Source organism: Chionomys nivalis, chromosome 6, assembly GCF_950005125.1.
Source record: "Chionomys nivalis chromosome 6, mChiNiv1.1, whole genome shotgun sequence".
Taxonomy (NCBI): domain Eukaryota; kingdom Metazoa; phylum Chordata; class Mammalia; order Rodentia; family Cricetidae; genus Chionomys; species Chionomys nivalis.
Genome location: NC_080091.1, coordinates 34,232,903 through 34,251,024, shown reverse-complemented (window position 1 = coordinate 34,251,024; position 18,122 = coordinate 34,232,903). Strand labels below are relative to the sequence as shown.

General features: G+C 50.5%; 2 protein-coding genes across 2 annotated transcripts; one reads left to right on the top strand and one right to left on the bottom strand.

Annotated features, from left to right (window-relative positions):
• Positions 1-994: 994 nt before the first annotated feature.
• Igfbp1 (insulin like growth factor binding protein 1) lies at positions 995-6,462 on the top strand. The gene is made up of 4 exons (XM_057772687.1): positions 995-2,262; positions 3,562-3,746; positions 4,665-4,793; positions 5,864-6,462. Exons 1-4 carry the CDS (start codon positions 1,884-1,886, stop codon positions 5,993-5,995), a joined length of 825 nt encoding a protein of 274 aa, XP_057628670.1. The 5' UTR covers positions 995-1,883; the 3' UTR covers positions 5,996-6,462.
• Positions 6,463-9,039: 2,577 nt separating this feature from the next.
• Positions 9,040-16,554, bottom strand: Igfbp3 (insulin like growth factor binding protein 3). The gene is made up of 5 exons (XM_057772135.1): positions 16,032-16,554; positions 12,779-13,005; positions 12,214-12,333; positions 11,181-11,321; positions 9,040-10,403 (listed from the first exon to the last, which is right to left on the bottom strand). Exons 1-4 carry the CDS (start codon positions 16,435-16,437, stop codon positions 11,196-11,198), a joined length of 879 nt encoding a protein of 292 aa, XP_057628118.1. The 5' UTR covers positions 16,438-16,554; the 3' UTR covers positions 9,040-10,403; positions 11,181-11,195.
• Positions 16,555-18,122: the final 1,568 nt, after the last annotated feature.

Here is an 18,122-nt window from a genome sequence, read left to right as displayed (position 1 = left end):
GACTTGCACAGACATCTGGTGTCTCGGCTTCGGCATCCCTTTCTCTTCCCAGCCAGCTCCTTCAGTGATGTCCACGGGCAGTCCCTCTCCGGTGAATCAAGAAGAGTGCTTCTGTGGTTGGATGTGAACGACCAGCCTGCACCTGTTGCCTATTGCTGTGTAGTGGAGTTGAGTTCCTAAATTCTCTACTCCTTCCAGAAATTTCCCCCAGCCCTTTACCTAGTGTAATCCTCCCCATTCCTCAATGCCCTTCCACCCCCCATGAGTCCTCTCTCCTGGTGACTGACTGTTCTGCTGCTCACTGTGTCCATCACTCTGGTCCTGGACATAGCATTCCTTATCTGTCAGGGCTTTGGCTGTACCCCAAATTCAGGAACTGTCAGTCACCACTGACACCTCCCCCATTCCTGCGCAGTAGCAGGGCACCTAGGCTGGTTCCTTTGCATGTAAGAATGACTGTTAGCAGGTGATACGTCAGTGTGCATGTGTTTAGAGTACTTTAGCCAAGCCACCCAGAAAGCCATTTGTCCAAGGCTCCAAGACAAGCAGTACTGAACTGCTTTGTAACAGGGATGTGAGTTTTTGTACAGGATGTTCCATGGCAGTCTCCACGACCTTGACCTGAAATCTCCAGCAACCTTTGTCTTCAATGTCCTCCTCTTGAGCCAGGAGCTAACGTTGAGATTTCCAAAGCCCCAGGTCTGAAGTACCACTCTTAAAGACCTTGAGGGGCTGGACTGGTATATGAACGCAGGTAGAACACTTGGGTGGTTTGTAGGGTTCCACGCTGCTCCAAACCAGTACCACGAAGGGCAGACGAGAGGTCTAAGCTGTTACTAGAGGTTGGTTGCTCTGAGTTAGCACCTGGGTCAGGAAGCAGAGGTGAAGATGGTTGGGAGGTAAAATCTAGACCTGGGGGGACACAGAAGCTACTTAGGGGCAATGGGGGTGCTGGTCAGTTTACTCTGGGAGGTTTGGGGGAGCTTCTGGGGTGTGTCCCATTTCCAATTGTCCTTAAAGATGTCTGAATTTCCCTTATAATTTAAAAGGATGAAACATAGCGAAGAAGAGAAAGCTGCCATACTTGATCACTGACAAGCATCTCATCCAAGCTACAATGTCAGACTGTTAGAGATAGCGTGGGTCTGACTCCACAGCCACACAGAACAGGTTGCTAAGGCCCTGGATCTTTTTCCTCGTTGGAGGGCCGTTGTACTTTTGCAGCCATGATAGCGTCCTGAGGTGAACTAAGGATTTCTTTCCTTGCTGGCTTGGGGCTTCCCTGGGAGGCAGGAGAAACAATTGTGGGCTTTGTCACAGAGAACTCCATTTCTGTCCCTCCCTTTGAGGCCTGAAGCCCTCTTGGCCTAACCTGTCGTTCCTCAGTCTTTTAGGCTTTCATTGGGTCCCCTTGAAGAGCCTGTCGGCTAGGTCTTTGATGCCCCTTGAGCAAAAACAAGTGCCCTCCCCCATCCGGCAACCCGTTTGCTGTCAGAATTGGACTTTAGCTACGGTCCTAGGTCATCACAACAGGACAAACATAGTAAGAAACCTGATCCCTTTGCCCCCCTTCCACCCACAGTTTGCGCAGAGCTCACAGCCAAACAAACTTATTTTGAACACTGGGATCCTAGCACGCTGCCCTGATAATCATTAACGTGTGCCCTCGAGCCAGCCCTTCATAAGGCTCTGGGTACAACCAGCCAGCATCGTCCACTGCCCGCCACCACACACTCAGCGAGCACTGAACACCGCGTACGGCCATCTGCCCAGAGAGCTGTGACCACCGGCTGTTACTACCACTTACCCAGAGAGTTGTGAGCACCGGCGCCACTGCTGTCTACCTAGAGGCTCTCATCCACTGCCTGCTGCACTGGGCTGCGATGCCTGAGTTCCTAGCTGTTGCTTCTTGGCGGTTCCTGATCCTTCTAGCCTTCCAGGCTGGCGTGACCACCGGAGTCCCCCAGCCGTGGCGTTGTGCGCCCTGCACTGCTGAGAAGCTGGGCCTCTGTCCACCCGTGCCTGCTTCGTGCCCTGAGATTTCCAGGCCTGCAGGCTGTGGCTGCTGCCCGACATGTGCCTTGCCACTGGGCGCCGCTTGCGGTGTGGCCACTGCACGCTGTGCCCAGGGACTCAGCTGCCGTGCACTGCCGGGGGAGCCTCGTCCCCTGCATGCCCTCACCCGTGGCCAGGGAGCCTGTGTACCAGAGCCCGCTGTACCCTCCACAAGAACCTTGTCCAGCACTGAGCGCAAAGACAAAGGTACTACAGCCCCATTCTGCCCTTAGATTTCTTAGCTGGGACACACATACTGCCTAGGCCAGCAGAGGCCTATCCAGAGCCTATGGTAGGTGGGACAAAGACACTCTTGGGGGCGGGGATATGTGAAGAAAGGGTGGTCCAAGCGCGGGGTGCTTAGCTGGGAAGAACATTCACAGACTACTAGTAGTACTTGGTCTCACGCTGGGGTGGAGGAGCGATGGAGCTGCCAGGTAGGTGGGGTGCTGGCCCAAGCACCTAGCGCCTCCTCCAGTGGGTCCTGCCGTTGGCAGTTCCAGTGACTGGAGGATCCAGGAAGGTTTAGGATGGGAGCCCTCCCGCTGCCCCCAGGAGGTTTGCAGTGCTCTTTGTAGCATATATCCTGCTACACAGTATGTGCTTCCCAGATGTTTACAGAACATAATGTGAAAATTTGGGCCCAAACCTTCACTTCCATTCATTGCTATAGACAAACAGCGTTTGATGTGTATGTTGCCTGCTAGGAGTCTGACAATCAGGCGCTTTCCTGAATTTAAGCACTGGTTTGTTTGTAGTAGGAAGCTTGGGAAATGCCTCTTCCTCTGCTCCAGCCCCTATCTCCCCATCTGGGCTGCGTGCACGTCCTGTGTGGGTGTGGAGGGGCCTCGTGGTTCCATACTCTGATGGGAAGTTGTACTGCAAGCATGTGACCTTTCGAGTAAACGAAATTAGAGTGATCCCAATGGTCCTCTGAAATGGACTTCCCCTGGGTGGGGCTGGGCTCCTTCATTGTTCCTCCCCTTGAGCCTTCATGGCCTCTGTCTGCAAAGTGTCTAATGCTGTCCTCCTCTGTGAGGGGGTGCACAGAGGTGAGGGTGTGTGGGAAAGCAAGGTCCCCAGGAGAGAGGAGGGTGGTGGTTTGGGTAAGGAAGGCTACATTCTAGACCTTGCTTCTCCCTGAACTACACCTGTTCCTGGGGGTCTTAGTAGACTCTTGTGGAGTGGAAAGGAGAGCCAAGGGGCTCAGTCTCACCACTAATGGACTCAGGCATTGACACCAGTCCTTGGCTTCTTCAGGGTTATATTCCTGCCCTTCTCCTACCCAATTGTGCATGAGGCTCCCTCTGCCATGGGGCTCCCCTGCCTCACCATGACATATACTATTTTCTCAGGAAAGAATTAGTATTGCTGTCATTCCCAAACACTGCTGGTGAAAAATCCGAATTTGCCAGGCCATTCTAGATTGGTTCTAAGGAGAAGAAGTGACCGGGCACAGGAGCAAGGCTTCCAGGGTCTCACGGGTCTGTGGTGCTTGCTTTTCAGAAGCAAAGACTGCTGTGGCCCCTGAGGATGAGGTTCCCGAGAGCCCAGAGATGACCGAGGAGCAGCTGTTGGAAAGCTTCCACTTGATGGCCCCCTCCAGTGAGGACCGGCCCATCCTGTGGAATGCCATCAGCACCTACAACAGCATACGGGCCCGACAGATCGCCGACCTCAAGAAATGGAAGGTGAGACCCTGCACATGGACCCTCAGGTTTATCTCTAAGTGGAGGTGTTAGTCTAGACAATGTCTAAAAGGCACTGAGCCTGCTGAAGCTGAGCACAGGGGCCACAGCTGCCCCCGTCCCTGCTGTATTTTTGCCTCCTTAAAAAATATGGCAAAATACACAGAGCATAAAATTGGTCATTTTCAGTCTAGGTTTCTTTGTCACTAAGTACATTCAGCCGTTGTCCCCACCAGCCAGCTCTCTTCCTCCTGCTCCAATTCTCAACCCAGCAAGAACTTCTCTAGTTCAATGGCTGGCTTTACGTGACCACTTGGGGGCGACAGAGAACTGAAGTTAGAGATTAAATTGCTACGAGGCCTTAAAAAAGTACACTCAGGGAAGTAAGAGAATGACCATTTTTAGGGACACTTTAGAATTTTATCAGGAAATTATGGTAGGTGTAAGAAATCTCATTCTGATCTTAAGCCATCCAGATGAGTGCCTTGCTCCACAGTAAACATGGCATATGTCAATCACAAGGACAGTTGTTTGAAAATCTACATATTTCTGATGCTAAATTCCATAGACAGAGATTGAGCTCACTGTTATTCCTGACAGAGTGCAGGTGCCCAAATTACTCTGCAGATGGCAGGGGTCGGGAAGCATCTGATACCATTGGCCAGGCTTGCCAGGATGTCACTAAGCAGGTCTATAGAAAATACCACCTGGTGAGGGTGTGGCTGGCTTTCCCACTCTATCTACACAGCTCAAGCCTGAGAACAACCTGTCCTGCTCACAGTGGGAAACAAGGCCGGGGGATAGCATATGTTTCACCCACAACCCTAGAATACCATAGCTGTTCCTGCTCTGTCTCCGTCATTGTCTCAAATGACAAATCTCTTTTCTTGTATTCATGCTAATATAAAATTATTCTTTTAGGAGCCCTGCCAACGAGAGCTCTATAAAGTGCTGGAGAGATTAGCTGCAGCTCAACAGAAAGCAGGAGATGAAATCTACAAATTTTATCTGCCAAACTGCAACAAGAATGGATTTTATCACAGCAAACAGGTAGGTGGCTTTGCTACTGTGTGGTCTCACATGCTCTGCTCCCCCACATCCCCGTTAGGGCCTCAAAATACACAACGTGGGTGACTTTCTTACGTGAGGCCCATCGCTGCGCGGTTGGGAGAAGCTTGACCTTAGAAAGGTAGTGTGATGGGCAAGGAGCACTTCAGCCAGTAGGGAGGACTAAGCATCAGTGTGATGGGTGAGGAGCACTTCAGCCAGTAGGGAGGACTAAGCATCAGTGTGATGGGCGAGGAGCATTTCAGTCAGTAGGGAGGACTAAGCATCAGTGTGATGGGTGAGGAGCACTTCAGTCAGTATGGAGGACTAAGCGTTGGTGTGATGAGCGAGGAGCATTTCAGCCAGTAGGGAGGACTGCCTTTACTCAGATCAGCAGCGTGAAGTCAGTAGGAAGGTGCACCGTCACTCAGATCAATGCAACTAGAAGAAAGAAACACAGTCACCTTGGGAGACAGAAGTCCCACTTTCTCTCTTCCCACAAATAACAAACTCTGTAGTAAAGTATAGTAGGCGGTGTGCTATGCCCAGTAATAAATGAGATACAACAAGCCAAGGCTTAATTTTGAGGAGCCGTTAGGACTCAGAGAACTGAAAGTTCTGTGATTTCATTGAGAAAACCTGAGATCTAGGCCCAGCTGAGTGATAGAGGTGGTTAATCAATGAGACCCATTGCTGGACACCTTTGTCAGCAGGGCCACGAAGAGATAATTGTCAAAACATTGCACCATTGGACAAATGTGTGAGATCATTATCACATGTGCCACAGAGTGTCTCCATTTTGTCATGGCATCCCGAAGAGCACTGAGTCTTAGCTAGTAGGTAGCTGTGCAGTGCTCAGCTTCAGTCAGGGATGGGGTGGCCAGAGCCTCCACTGCCTCACTCAGGGATGGGGTGGCCAGAGCCCCCACCGTCTCACTCAGGGACGGGGTGGCCAGAGCCCTCACCGTCTCACTCAGGGATGGGGTGGCCAGAGCCCCCACCGCCTCACTCAGGGATGGGGTGGCCAGAGCCCCCACCACCTGCTGCTCTTGACCTTGGTCCTGTCTTTACAGTGTGAGACATCACTGGATGGAGAAGTGGGTCTCTGCTGGTGTGTCTATCCGTGGAGTGGGAAGAAGATCCCTGGGTCTCTGGAGATCAGAGGGGACCCCAACTGCCACCAGTATTTCAATGTACATAACTGAAGACTTCCACACACGCTCTCTCACACAAGATATTTAAGTATATAGTATATTTATAGTCCGGAGCACACCATTTTATATATGTGTATATGTATATAACCAGGAACTACTTTTTATACTCCACATACTGCTTGATATATAAAGTTGGTTCATATTTATTCACTGTAACTTTATGTTTTTCTACACAGTTACTTGTGCTATATTAATTTATATACCATGAAGCGCTTCTCATCACCGTATATGTAAATATTGTGTCTCAGCTCTTCCACAGTCCATTCTTCTGTTTTGAAAGGGCAGCGTGCTACTGCCTAGAACATGCACAAGTCAGTCTGAGGTAGGGCCTTCTCCAGTGGTCTTAAGGAGGGGAGTCCGCCAGCGATCTGCTCTCTGCAGCCACGGATCTGGGTCTGATGCCCGTTTGTCGGGGCAAGTTGAGATGTTGACTATGTAATCAAAGCTAAGTGTGGAAACCTGCGGCAGGTGCATTTTAGACTGCACATCTGGAATAAATACTCTACCTGGAAATACTGTTGTTCCTGTGGTGTCTCAGTGTCATCTTTGTTCCTGTGATCTCTTTATCTTTCGCCCCCACCGGCCTCTGAGTCTATGCTTTGGGGACAGACAGTGTGATAGTTGGTGCTGTGATCTTGTGGCCCCATTTCCAAGCCGCAGCAGGTGTCTGGGCCGCACTAGAGATCCCCCTCCCCTTAGCCTATTGCAGAAAGACGCTTAAAAGAAATCCCACACTAGCTCAGAATTGAGAATAACAGAGGGTTATTTATTTAGGGGTAGACTCACAAGTCACAATCCTCTGCTGGACTGGAAAACAGCAACGGAAGCCTGCAGCCTGCAGGAAGCGAGGTTTACATCGGTCTAAATAGTATAAGAGGCTCCGCCCAAGTGGGCGGTAGCTTAAAGGCTCCTGGCTGCAGGTTAGACTTTCCCTGCTGTCTTCTCTACTCCCTCCATTGCCTGGTTCTTGAAACTGACCCAGAGGTCTTGTCCTGCCTTGCTCCCCCTGCTGACTGTTACTGGCCTCTCCCTCCCCTCCCCATCTTTCCATAGCTTATCCCAGGTTATTTCCCTCAGGCTGCAGCCTCCAGCCCTGACTGCTTGGTGTCCGAAAGGGAAGCTGAGACCTTTCTACCGCCTCTTCTGCAGGGAACCAGGCATCTCCCATTTCCCTGTGTGTGTGAGGTTGCTGGGCATGGTAACCTTTAGGATTGGTGATGGCTAACCCCTAAGAGAGTGGAGAAGGCAGAGAGTGGGAGGAGCTTCTAGCTGGCAGGCTAGGAGAAGAGGCAGGTGAACAGAGATCAAGAGGAACAGCAGGTGGGCATGAGTCCCTGAAGGGCGTGGGAGAACATTTAAAGAGGACTCGCTCAAGGGTATTATTATTAGCTGCACAGAGCCGGAGCCAGTAGGTTACACACCTCTGTCTATGACCTATCTTCAGTTGGTATTTAACTACCTGCCATTTTTCTCTCTCTCATATGGCAAATGAATTCAGGGCCTCATACTTGCAAGGCAAGTGTCCTGTCACCAAGCCATCTCCTTAGCTCTACCGATTTATCTCTTATCAACCATCTCTCTCTATAGTACCTAGCGCACTTGCTCTTCAATGATCTGTTTGTCTGACTTGCAATTCCATGTCAATCATTCCACCCGTTACCTATCCACTCACCTACCTTTCAATGGAAATTTGTTGTGAAGAATTGGTCCATGTGCCAGGGAGGCTGGGAAGTCCCCACGTCTACCACAGGGAAGCTGGCAGTGTGACCAGCCTGAGGCTAAAGACCTGAACACAGGGGACTTAATGACGTAATTTCCACTTCAAGGGCCAGAGAAGAGAAAATGTCCCATGTAGGAAGAATGGCTTGACTCCCTCACCCCCCCCCCATTTTGTTTTATTCAGATTCTGACCAGAATGCACAGCTTGCAGCTAGTGTGGGGGTGGGGTTGGAGGTGTTGGGGAGTCAGTCTGTGCATCTCACCTGGAGGCACTCACAGCCATCCCTGAGATGATGCTAACTTCCTATGCATAGTGGCCTGGCCGAGTGGATATGAGGAACTGATCATGGCAGGCATGTAGGGGAAAGGTCAGAGGTGAAAGGCTGAGGTCAAGGAAGGGTGTGTGAATTGGTAGCTTCAGGGCGGTTAGTCCATTGGGTTTATGAAGAAGCATTGCCCTGTGACCCATGCCTCGGCAGTGGCACCAAAAGGCCTCCCAAGTTTCTGTCCTGGATGTACTCTGGATCCGGCTTCAGGGCACTTGGTGGCCCGTGTATGCTGTCCCTCCATCCCCAGTGAGTTTAATGTGCTTTCTTCATTGGTGCCAGCACCGCACTCCAAGGGTGCTGACCTCTGACCTTGGTTCCCACCCTGTGGTCCTACTGTACACCCCCAGATCTCCGAATACATGGAATCAATTTGCCGTTTGCTGCCCAACTCTGAGATTCTGCAGTCACTTTGGCTGTCTGTTGGGTGACTTTACACATGACTCTAAACAGGCAAGTACTGTATGCGGTTTGATGTCATGGTCCCGGGATGTACCTGAAATTAGTTTGGCAAGGGAGACAAGTTGTGCCAAAGCCATAGAGAGGGACTGAGGTACCAGAAGCTCTCCCAGCATCCTTTGGGGTTGTCCTCCTCTTCTGGATTCAATTCACTTCCCTTCTCCAAGCACCCAGTAGAAGAAAGATTAGTAACTTAAAGGATGTGCCCATCTTATGTACATCATCTCTCTCAAGATTGGGGAAGCATGGACCAGACTCTGATGGAGACCATCTACTTTCCCTGTTTAGATCATAACAACCATCAACCCAACCTACTGGACCTAGATATTTCCCTACATATGGCCCGGTGCTGCATGGATGCCAAAGGCTGCAGTGACCGTGCCGCTGAGATTCTTTAGTGAGAGATGGACGCAGCTCTGATGTTTAGCCATGTTCATGACATCTTCTGCTATGTCTAGAAGGTTCTACCCTCTCAGAGTGATCTCGTCAGCGACTCAAGACCCAGAAGCAAACAAAAGTAGGGAGTTTTTTAAATGATAAAAACTTTATTTACTATTTATAAATACATTGCAAGACAAACTTTTCAAAAATACATTTTTTCCCCCAAAAAAACTTAATTAAAAAAATAAAGAAAAGCTGATAGGCAGGCAGAACATCTTGAGATTCCCTTGTACTCTCAAGACAAGCTCTGTACAGCACACGTTCACCCCGTGGGATGCAGTGCAGATTCCTCGCACCCTCTGTTGCCAGACCTCCTTGGCCTTGGGGAGAGCAGCCCAGCCTCCAGACGCGGGCTCCTTTCCCTGGGCGTGCCTGTGGTTACATCACCTAGCGTCACTAACATTTTACCTAGGATTATCTAGTACAGATTCTATTATATTCGGGCTATGCCGTATACACTGTTAACAATTACGAAGGTATTCTGTCTGCGTATATGCGTGAATTATAAAGAAAGTCTGAGAAGGACCCCAAGATCAACAAACGGGTGATTCTCTTGGTCTTGCCAGGCTCTCCAACAAGCCATTCCTCTTTTCTGTTCAGATAGGAAGGAGAGGAAGATGAAAACGACCCTTCAAACCCCCTTTTCTTTCTTTAAAAAAAAGCTTCCCCCCACCCCACAATAAACTTTATTTTGAGAAGTTGGACAAGAAAACACTGTTGTTGGTTTTTTTCAAAGTCATCTGAAGAATTAACTGTACCATTATTTGTGACATCTCTGAACTTGGAGGCTGACACTCACTGCTCCTTCCACCTGGGGCCAGGTCATCAGGAAGCTGCCTGACAGAGGAAGGTCCTCGTCCTTGTTTCTATGGGCTCCCAGAGGGCCTTAGAACATTCTTGGTGATTCTTAATAAGAGAGACTCCACCTATTCTCTCTCACAGTTCCCAGGAAGATCAGGTCACCTGCGCTGGTTCAGATGATACCACAAGGGCCACAAGTCTTGGGTGTGTGCATCCAGATGTTCTGGTGGCTTGGTTAGGGCTTCCCCACTCTCCACACTGCCTGCATTCATTACAGGGAATGGAAAGAGGGTTTTTCTCTATCGGCAACAGAACCTCTGACGTCAAGCAGGCTGAGGGCCAGCAGCACTGCAGCCCGTACTGGGTGGGTTAGGGGAAGAGGGCGTCCGTGGCCTGGAGCAGGACTGTTTTCACAGGAAGCAACAGGAAAATTCAAACTGCTGTTTGTTGACTACCGGAGAGTAGAAAGACGATCAAGTTTACAATTTAAACAACCAGAGGCATTTCAAAAAAATCTGTCTAAACTTTGGTTTTTTTTTTTTTAATCAGTTCACCACAAAAAAAAGAAATAGAAATCAAGGCTGTAGCCAGCTGCTGATCATGTTGTTGGCAGTCTTTTGTGCAAAATAAGGCGTATTTGTTCTCCACGTCAACTAAGAGGGGAGAAAAGAAGAGTAAGACATATGTTAAAATAACCACCCCTAAAATCCAAAGGGCTCAGCCTTTCACTGAGCCCCCAAGCACTCAGTGTGGCATTGCAAGAAGGGGGCGGGGCCTCAGTTTACCCTTCCTCAACAAATCAAAGAATGCTCTAAGATACTTTCATTGTATCATTGTTAAAAAGTGTTACCCTAAATTAGAATTATTTTTCCAAAGTATAAGAAAAAAATTTAACTTCAAATGAAATTTTTTTCTACCTATTAAAAAAAAATCTTCACAGTGTTTGCATGTGAAGAGTGTGGGCCTGCGGGTGGCCCACGCCTTTAAACCTAGCACTGGGGAGGCAGAGGCAGGCGGATCTCTGTGAGCTTGAGGCCAGCCTGGTCTACAGACTGAGTTCCACGACAGCCAGAGCTACACAAGAGCTACAAACAAAATCATTTAGAATAGAGCATCTTTGAAGTCACACTGATGCTGGCCTTGAGTCTGTGGTTGGGCAGGGGACCTCCTTCTCCCTCCCTTTGTCCTCCTCTCTTTGGGCCAGGCTGCAGTTCCTGGGTCAATGAACTCAGGATGAGGGGTGGATATCTGGTGACTCAGTACTCCTGGTGGCCACAGCTGCCCCTGGCAATTCTCCTGGTGGCCACAGCTGCCCCTAGCAATACTCCTGGTGGCCACAGCTGCCCCTGGCAATTCTCCTGGTGGCCACAGCTGCCCCAAGCCACCCCCTGACCCTCTCCCTCCTTCAGGAGGCCCAGCCCTCGGCTTACGTGGCTCAGCGGCATCTACTGGCTCTGCACACTGAGGCAGTGCACGTCATCTTTCCCCTTGGTGTCGTAGCCAGGCAAGGGCTGTCCGTACTTGTCCACACACCAGCAGAAGCCCCGCTTTCTGCCTTTGGATGGGCGGCACTGAGGGAGGAAGAGGCAAGACCAGGGCATGAATATCACGTGTACCGGCTAGTTTTACATCAACTTGACACAGGCTAAAGTCATTCGGGAAGAGGAAACCTCAGCTGAGAAAACGTCCCCACCAGATTGACAAATGGATGAGCCTACGGTGCGTTTTCTTGATTGATGGTCTATGTGGGAGGGCCTAGCTCTGTGGACAGGGTCCCCTTGGCAGGTAGTCCTGGGTGCTAAAAGAGGGCAGGCTGAGCAACCCACGGGGAGCAAGCCAGCAAACAGCTCTCCTCCTGCTGCGACTTTCCTCAGGGATGAACCGTGATTTGATACAGAAAGCCTAACCCAGACACTGGGTGTAAGCTGGTAACCAGGGTCTGAAGTGGTTACCCGATGCTGTTCAACTGGGCTGAGGTAAAATTATGACGGTCCTGACTCCTAAAGGGTCACCCATGTGAGGGTGGTAGTGTACACCCACCCACGCACACTCGTGTGGACAGAATGCTGAGCTTTCTTTGCCTTGTGGCCATCAGGGTGGATCCCAGACCTCGGGTCCAGCCTTGTCTCTTCTCTCTCCTTAGTAGAAGTGTGCTGAGCTAGTCAGTGGCTGGTGCGGAGGCTCAGGCTCCCTGAGGAAGACTACAGTATAAAACATTGGAATGTGGACATGCTGTCGTGAGCATTGTTTGCTTCGGTTTCCCAGACTCATGTTGTGAACTACCCAATTAGAAAGCCACCTAAAATATCATCACTAGGTGAAGTATACATGTATCAGAAGAGGGGACAAAAAGTTAGCAGAGTGCCATGCCAGTTGAGCTTCCTGGAGATTAATGGTGAGGCCAATTCCCCACTGAGCCCCTGGAGAAAGGAGGGCAAAAACCATCCTGGGGACCCCACTCACCTGCTTCTTCTTATAGAACCCCTTCTTGTCACAGTTTGGGATGTGGACACCTCTGGGACTCAACACATTGAGGAACTTCAGATGATTCAGTGTGTCTTCCATTTCTCTGCGGCAGGGACCCTGAGGACACAGTTATTGTTCTGACAATCTCCCAATGGCTACAGGACCATCCCAGGAGGAACCTGTGACATGCCTCTCTAGGACATTCTGCTTGGGTCAGCGAGAAGGTCTCCGGAGGATGCTAACCATCACTCCTTGTCTCTTCTGCTTTCTCAAGAGGAAGACATAGACTCTGGAATGTGATCTAAGGATAGGCCAGTAGACTTCAGAAAGTCCACCGAATAAAATACAGCTTCTCGTTAGGAAGTCTGTTTCTTTATCTGCAGGGCCTACCACACAGTACAGTTCAGCTTGAATTTCCCAAGAGTCTCTGACATAGGAGGTGGGGCTTCACATAGGAAGGGAGAAGCTGCCCACTTATCAGCTAGGACCCCTGGGACTTGCTGCATGAAGACTGTATTGGGATGCACCCCCCCCCCAAAAAAAAAAGAGAAAAAGTTCTCACGTATTCTGTCTCCCGCTTAGACTCAGAGGAGAAGTTCTGGGTGTCTGTGCTCTGTGACTCATAGTCAACTTTGTAACGTTGGCTGTCCCTGGCATGGCCTTTTTTGATGACATCTATCTTTGCATGGAGGGGATGGAACTTGGATTCAGTCACTCGGTGTGTGCTGGGCACAGCCTGGCTTTCCACACTCCCGGCACCGTGGTCCTCCTCAGACTCGCTGACGTTTCCTGAAAAAGGACATGGGGATAAGGAAATGGTCATTATTGATATTGGAATAATAATCTTTGCAGATTATTTAGGTCACACCTAGAAGTCAACACCACTCAAGAATTAAGAAGAAAAAGGTAATCGGATAAGGTATTCTAGAATACTGCCTGCTGGACTCTGGCTGCTTTTCTTCAGGAAGCCGTCTGTTTGGAAGTTACTCCATCAACTGTTTTTGGTATACAGTTACAAGCAAAGGCTGTGGATGCTTTATCAAGCCCGCCAACAGCTGAGAATGCGGCCAGTTCCCCTTCCACCGGCAGGGGGCAGTTGTGCACCGTGGAATGCTATTGTGGAGCGGACCAGAAAACTCACAAGAGATTTCAAATCTCTTAGTCCTGGGCACAGCTGTTGAGGGTGGGATAGAGTGGGGGAAAAAAAAAAAACTCCGCCCAGTGACAGCATCACACTGGTCTGGAGATTCTGGCATTCGCTCGGGTCTCAGGTGAAGTAGTTCACTGCAGAGACCCACAGAACTATGTGGGCGTGTCAGAGACACCTAGTTCTGAGGTGCCCGTACAGCCCGTACATCTTCCATTTCAGGGCCCACAGAGACTTTGTGTATTGGGTGGGAGGGGCACCTTCTTGGGGGAAATCTCTCCCATCCCCCTCAGCAGTGAGCATACAGAATAGCACCAACATACTTCCCATAGCTTAGACGCTAGGTGCCAAGATGCATTCATTTTACCTTGGAGATGGGGAGGGGAGGGGAAAAGAAAGCTCCCTTTGGCAGGGGCCTCTTTCACAATCCAAGGCGCAAAAGAGAGGGCCCCAACTGAGGAGATGCTGGAAGGTTAATAGATTAATTGAGATCTTATGTATGTGACTAGATTTGTGGCTTTCTGGGAAACCAATGCCAGATGATCAGCCCCCAGTGCCCAGCTCTGAACTCCAAAGCTTCAGGTCATGGCCACAGAATTCCTTTGCTTCCATGAAAGGGACATTAATAGCCTCCCTAGCAGGAAGGTCCAGTTGACTATGCATCTGGTTCTGAATTTATTATGTCTGGATGCAAGGTGCAGGCCTCCAGCTGGCCTTTTCTTTCTTTCTTTTTTTTTTTCCTCTTAGGAAATGCCAGGCTGGGGCATCCAGCCCATGGGGACGACATGGGTCTCTGGTTGCAGGCCAAGAGAAGCAAATGCTTCACTCCCTGGGAACTACCAGAGGGCTGCAGAATCTGATGTCTTTGAGAGCAATTGACCTCCAGGGACGCTGCCCTCTTGCCTCAATTTCTCACCTACTGAACAGTCCAGCTGCAAAACCCTCAATGATTTCTGTGCCTTCTTAAGCACAAATTCCCAGGGTCTAGACTAGCACCTGGCAAAGGCAAAGGAGGTCCATAATTAAATTGATGGACTTGGTTTCAATTTGCTTTAATCTTAGTGGTTTTATCTTTTGGAAGTACAGGGATAGAGGGAATGCTAATACGTAAATAAAAATATTTGCATTTGTCTTCCGAGAAGCTGAAGTAATTTCTTAAACTTCCTTTGCTTGTTTGTTACTCTTACACTAATCTGAGGAGAATATGGCTCAATTAAAAATGTAATTGTGAATTGTGTCATCGAAGTATCATTTCCCCCTCCCTCCACCCAATGAATAGTAGAAGCCACTGAACTCTGTTATAACTAAAGCTCACATCAGTTTATACTATAGAGCTTCAATGGTTGTTACTAATAATGGCCATTAAATCCTAACTCAAAATGGCATGTTGGTATTTCTTAGGATCGCTTCTGGACATCACGGAATACATTATAAGTCAAAGACACACAAGGCAAACAGCCTAATTTTGCTTTTGACTGAGTCAGCGAAAACAACGGGAATCTTGCTTTGCCAAGAATCCGGTGCTTCTCGGGGATGTCTAAACCTGTACCCAGGAGTGTAGCGCTGTAGCCACAGAAATCATAAAGGACAGTTGGCCCAGCGCACCCTGGTCCCAGGGTCTTGATCTGCACCTTCTGCCTGCCTGATGTGGGGAAACTGGAGAATTCTAGCCTTCATTTGTGCAGGGCAAGAACTTGACTCACATAACTAAGCAGGAGACTGGCTAGGAATGCTGGACATTTTGAGCAACAGCTGCCAAATCCATTTAAATCTTTTCCTTTTTTTTTTCTTCCTAAGGGAACAATACAATGCCCTTAGAATGCCCCCCTGCTTGATAGGATTGGCCCCAGGATGGGTAAACTGCCAAGGGTTTGCGATTTTCCTCTTAGGGGCTGTTTCCGCTGCACCCCACTCCTTTTGCATAGGATTAGGAAGGAGGAACATTCCTGTGTAGCATTTCTAGACTGCTTCAGCAGGGAAACCGCCTGGATCTGTGCTGCCTGCACCTGGGACGTGGTCCCCAGCCCCCAGGCGCCGCAGGGCGTGGGATGGTGACTACAGGGGCAAACGGGGCTCAAACCCAATTGCAGCTCCCGGTTCTTACTTTTTGAACTTTGGGTTACACAACCTCAAAGACATCAGTACTCTAATTCCATCTCGTTAGTTTTTGGATACACGGGGACACAATACTACTTTGCCAATCGGCCTGTGCAAATGTTAGCATTTTTCAAGACAGGTGCCTGCCAGCAAACCTTCCTGGTCCTGATCCGATCCCGGAATCCCATGCTTAAGCTTCCCTGGGACAGACACGCGCCTTCCCAATTGTGGAGAATGGAAACCTAGGTCCACAACTGGGCTACACCGCCCAAACCCAGGCATCCATGCTCAACATGACTCTCCAGCGACCGGGATCCGTCCACTGGCAGTCTACTCGTCCTGCGTGGAAATCTACCTATTTTCACGGAAAGCGTTTTGAAACTTACAAGAAAGCTGCACTTTTAGAACCAGGCAAGTGGATCGATGGCTGCGGGGTCCCCTTCGCCTCCCCGGGTCCATCTAGCTACTAACACCTGGATGAGCCACACCAAGCCTCTGAGGACACAGGCTCCCCGCCACCCACGCCGGGTCCCAGGGAGCGCGCTCGGCGCACGTGGTGCGAGCCCCTTACCTGGAGCGGGTTGGGAGGGCAGGTAGGCGCTCAGGCTGCCAGCGGCGCTGGCGTTGGCGCAGAACCCGCGGCCATTGAGCAGCGCCTTCAGCGGGTACTGCTCCGCGGGCCGCGGCTGGCAGCGGAGGCCGGTGCCGCAGCGCTCGGTGTAGACGCCGCAAGCATCCCCTTCGCGCAGCGCGCAAGTCAAGCAGCAGCCACAGCCGGGTTCTCGCACCAGCTCCGTGCACGCGGGCGCGGTGGGCGGAGGCGCGCACTGGGCCAGCGCACGCGCGTCGCACGGTTCGCAGCGCACCACGGGGCCCGCGCCCACCGCGCCCGCGCTGGCCCGCGCCACCGGCGGCCCGCGGAGCAGAGTGAGTGCGGTGAGCGCAGCCGCCCAGAGCGCGGGGCGCGCGGGATGCATGGCGCCTGGCGGGCGGAGGGCTTGCGGATCGGCGGAGGGGAGCGGAGTGGAGCACGCAGGACGAGGCTGCGGGATGTAGGGAAGCGAGCAGCAGGTCTTCAGCGTCCAGCAACCGCGCTAGCTCGCATCTGGGCAGCCTGGGAGAGCAGGCAGATATATAGAAGCCGGGGTGTGGAAGGACACGCCCCGGAACGGCGCGGGTGGGGGTGGGGTGGGGTGGGCTGGCGCAGGCTCGGCTCCGGGGCCCGCGCCTCGCCGGGAAGCGGGACGAAGGACGGGGGCGCGCTGCGCGCGTCTCCACTGGGCACCTGCTCCGTGTGCGCACGCCCTGTACTCGAGCCACCCCTTCGTCCCCGGGAACCGTGGGCACTCCCGGCCACCTTGCTGTCCCTTGAGCCCTAGTCACTTCAGGGCCTCTTGATTCCCCCCAATGAAATGACTCTCAGCCAACTTGGCGCCCCGACGCTGCAGCTCCTCCTCCCCCGGATGCCGGGTTTAGGTGCCCTCCTGAGCTGATTTATGTTTGAGAAGCTGGCATGGGCCCATTCAACTCCTGTGTACTTTGCAAAGTTTCTGTAATTGAATGCCTCTTGTAGAGCATGTTGCATTTCCCAGCGAGAACGCTCGGATCATATTTAAATCTGCACCGTTGGCCACTTGAGCCTCCAGAGTCTCGCACTGAACAATCGAACGTGATTTGCTTTTCAAAGCGGTTGTGACTCAAATCTCTTACTTCGCCGCACTTCTCCAGTTAGCCGAATGGGCAGCGAGTGCGTCCTTACGGGAAGGTGGTTTTTAAAGATGTTAAGTTCCACAAGTTCTTACTTGGAGTTTCTTTTTAGTTAAGCAGATACATCTGCGATGAAGTAACTACGGAGACACTGAAGCGGGTGCCATTGAAACATGATTAATAACCAAAGAGTCCCTAAGACTTTTAATTTTCACAACCATTTTTGAAGTCATCGCTGCATCCCTGTACTAAATTCTCTGCGATACGCTCCAGTGCAGCCGAATCCGCGCATCCTGAGCACCGCGAAGAGTTGAAATCCTGACGCAATAGTGCTCTTGAGTTGGCTCTCTCAGCCATCCAACTTTCTCTTGTCTAGGTCTCTTGAAAGTTTACACGCGCTTTCCATAGGCGACCAACAGAGGACGCTAGTGGTCCAGAATTGAACTGACAAACTTATCGGCCTTTTATTATTATTTTTTTCTTTTCCCTTTTTCTTTTTTAATCGTTTGCGGATGAGCGGCAGGAACTTGTGGGAGCAATTGGAAGAAGATTTCCCTGGATGCCCTGAAATGAGTGTTTACAGTAGGGACTGGAGAGGTTGTTTGGGGGGGGGGACGGGACCTATGCAGTTTTATGTAGAAAGCAAACCAAGACGACTTCCCCACATATCCCTCCGTTATCCACCATGCAGTTTTTGGTGAAACTGATTCATCCACCATGTGTCTTGATGTCTGCCTGAATCTGTGGCTCACTTTCCATCTATTTATATTTGTTTTAATTTTAGTTAAAATAATTTATTTTAAATTTAGTTCTTCTTTATTATTAAATGATAATGCTAGGCATTATTAAAGAAAAAATTCGAAGATCAGAAACGTGAAGGCATGAGCTCCGTGGTAGCCAGCCAAAGCCCAGCACCCCAATTTTCACACATTTCTTCCTCATAGTGCTCAGGTTG

What these genes read in the sequence shown, in the direction of transcription:
- Igfbp1 (XM_057772687.1), top strand. Translation starts at nt 1,884, where the DNA reads ATGCCTGAGTTCCTAGCTGTTGCTTCTTGGCGGTTCCTGATCCTTCTA. An exon ending in CCGACCTCAAGAAATGGAAG is followed by an intron (nt 3,747 to 4,664) that starts GTGAGACCCTGC and finishes TTATTCTTTTAG; the next exon opens with GAGCCCTGCCAACGAGAGCT. An exon ending in GATTTTATCACAGCAAACAG is followed by an intron (nt 4,794 to 5,863) that starts GTAGGTGGCTTT and finishes CTGTCTTTACAG; the next exon opens with TGTGAGACATCACTGGATGG.
- Igfbp3 (XM_057772135.1), bottom strand. Translation starts at nt 16,437, where the DNA reads ATGCATCCCGCGCGCCCCGCGCTCTGGGCGGCTGCGCTCACCGCACTC. An exon ending in GCCCTCCCAACCCGCTCCAG is followed by an intron (nt 13,006 to 16,031) that starts GTAAGGGGCTCG and finishes GTCCTTTTTCAG; the next exon opens with GAAACGTCAGCGAGTCTGAG. An exon ending in GGTTCTATAAGAAGAAGCAG is followed by an intron (nt 11,322 to 12,213) that starts GTGAGTGGGGTC and finishes TTCCTCCCTCAG; the next exon opens with TGCCGCCCATCCAAAGGCAG.